The sequence below is a fragment of the Lathyrus oleraceus genome, chromosome 3 (genome assembly GCF_024323335.1).
Source record: "Lathyrus oleraceus cultivar Zhongwan6 chromosome 3, CAAS_Psat_ZW6_1.0, whole genome shotgun sequence".
Classification (NCBI taxonomy): Eukaryota; Viridiplantae; Streptophyta; class Magnoliopsida; order Fabales; family Fabaceae; genus Lathyrus; species Lathyrus oleraceus.
Window position 1 is genome coordinate 168,094,426 of NC_066581.1, and position 2,691 is coordinate 168,097,116.

Genomic DNA, 2,691 nt, shown 5'->3' on the forward strand with positions numbered 1-2,691 from the left:
ATTAAAAGTAATTGAAATAAGTTTATAAAAACATAATAGTTCTGGTTTTAAAAGTTATTTTTTACACGAATAACTTAGATAAACGAGTGTATTAAAAAAACTCAAGTTTAAAACAGAAGAGAGATAAGATTAATAATAAGTTTATAAAGTGTTGGATGTAAGCGGGTGATATTAAAAAATGTTATTATGTTATAGTAGTAATAACTAACTAATATAATTAAATTTTATCTAATAACTTCATGCTTCAACAACATTATATTTGATTATTTAGTAAAGGATTTGTTGAAAAATAATTCAATTAATAATTTTTAAAATTTTTAAATTATTTATTTCAATATCATAATCAATTGATATCGTGTACAATATAGATTGTTTATGTTTGAGAAGGTGCATATATAATTTATGCTAATCGATCTGCCAAATAGATATACATGTGTCCCATAGCTCCGGTGAGAAATCCACTTTTATATCTTGTTTCTACTGTCAGAGTTTCTCCATCTTTTATCTTGATTGAACCTGGTTTGGGATAACTTCCTGACATTCCCACAACATAACCTTTCTCATTACCTGGTTCCTTTCCATCTCCATATGTTGGTTTCGAAGTATACAAAATTCTTCCATCCTAAATTAATAAAAATGCTATAATATTTAGAAGTGATTTAAGATGATTTAGAGTATATAAATTACAATAATATAAAGGGAATAAAATGTATCACTTAAGAAACATGTCAACTACTCATAGTTTATTAAAACTTGAATACGTAACCATAAAGATTACATTGAAATAAGAAAGCGGTAGTATTATATATGGAGAACATTACCTGTCCATATAATGTTGCATTAATTACACCTGTATGCATATGAGAAGTGCCATATATAAGATAACCACCTTTTTCAATTGGAATGTTTGCTTTCTCAATATGAGGATGAGAGTGTTTTTTACCATTATTTGGTGGAATTGTAAACTCTGACTGTAATATAATTGAATAAAAATAGTTAATACTAATATATAACTTTTTTACTTAATAGAAATTAAACAAAATATTTACAAATTGTTTTTTTATTGATGTAAGAGTATTTTTTCTTTTTTATTGTCATTTCTTAAAAAAAATATTAAATATATAATTAAATATTACAAATGGAAATTTGTTGAAAATATGAAAGAAAAAAAATAATTATTTACCTGGCAATCGTGAATTATTTGGGAACCATTTTTTCTAACTCGATCGGTTGAATCAAGTATATAAAATCTAACAGGAATTTGTTGTTGGCTCCAATCAACCCATGTTATTTTGTATCTTAGGGCAAGTTTTCTTGTAGGTGCTTCAAAATCCTTTTTTAATTTGCATTGTAAATTATCTTGGCAACAAAAAATTCCTCCTTTATAATTTGAGCTCAACGGTTTTCCATCAATGCCAAGTGTGACATTATAAAAATTCTTTGGCAAATTAAAACGGTTACACCTACATTCTGTGCAATGTTTTCTATGTTTTGTGCCACGTGTGTCAATAACCATGAGATTGAGGAGCCACTTTTCTTCATATCCAATTGGAACATACGAAGGGTTTCCTTGTTCTACAGCATAAGGATCTGGTATATTTGATTTTGTTCCTCGTGATTCACCTCCCAAACCCCAATAAGCAGGAAGAATGTAACTATTACATGTTCCTTCATTTCTAATATAAATAGCACCTTCTAATGGATTCTTAGGAACTATTTTTAACATATTCCAATCTTTCGCATGGTATTTAATCGCAAACCAATGATGTAGGTATGCTTCATATAATGGGACAGAATTCCCTTCTTCATCAACTAATTCAGCATCAAAGCTCTTTATTCCAACATGGCCCTTTGGAAACTCAACATCAAAAAAAGTTTTAGCCGCAACTTTTCCGGGACCTATTTCAAACATTTCAGAAATAAAAGTAGCTGATTTTATATTTTTATTTTCAAATTCACCCTCGGTATAAATTGCACAAGATGAGGTGAATAAAAACGCCAACACTAATGATAAAGATATCACCCTTTGACATATAAACCTCATAGTAAAGATATTTTATTTGCTACGGTGATAAAGTTTTGTGCATATGAATGTTGATTTTGCTTCTTTTATAATATACAAATTATGAATAATATAGTTAATCTAACATGACTTGGTGCCAGTTGATCAATATTAAAATTGAATTCTTGTCTGTATTAAGTTTGAGACTTTTTAAATTTGTATTAAGTAGATTTTGAACAATTATATAACTATTTATAGATAATATAGTATAATATATGCTATCTTGCAAGGTTATTAGTTGTTCAAGAAAATGTATACAAATATATGACATTGTACATGCCTATTTTTGTATTAATAACATCATCACACCTATTTTCAGATTAAAAAAAATATCACACCTTTATAAAACACTATCACAAGATTTAAAAATAATTTACAAACACATAATTATGTTTGTTTGCTAAAAACGTATACATATAATCTAATCATGTAAGTACTTTTCATATATTAAAATATGTAAAAATAATTATCTGCTGAATTATAAAGTGTTTAAACCCTCAACCACCCACTTCTCAATATTTAGTGTGTAAATTTTTCTGATGGATCTTTTGGAACAAAAAAATACATAACATTCGTTTAAAAATACTTAAAACAATGTTTTGTTTTTATACTTTAGACAATGCTTTTTA

General features: G+C 26.9%; 1 protein-coding gene across 1 annotated transcript; it reads right to left on the reverse strand.

Moving 5' to 3' along the window:
• Positions 1 to 400: 400 nt before the first annotated feature.
• On the reverse strand, positions 401 to 2,044 carry LOC127130262 (uncharacterized). The gene is made up of 3 exons (XM_051059302.1): positions 1,184 to 2,044; positions 822 to 971; positions 401 to 622 (listed from the first exon to the last, which is right to left on the reverse strand). The coding sequence occupies exons 1-3, from the start codon at positions 2,042 to 2,044 to the stop codon at positions 401 to 403; spliced, it is 1,233 nt and encodes a 410-aa protein (XP_050915259.1).
• Positions 2,045 to 2,691: the final 647 nt, after the last annotated feature.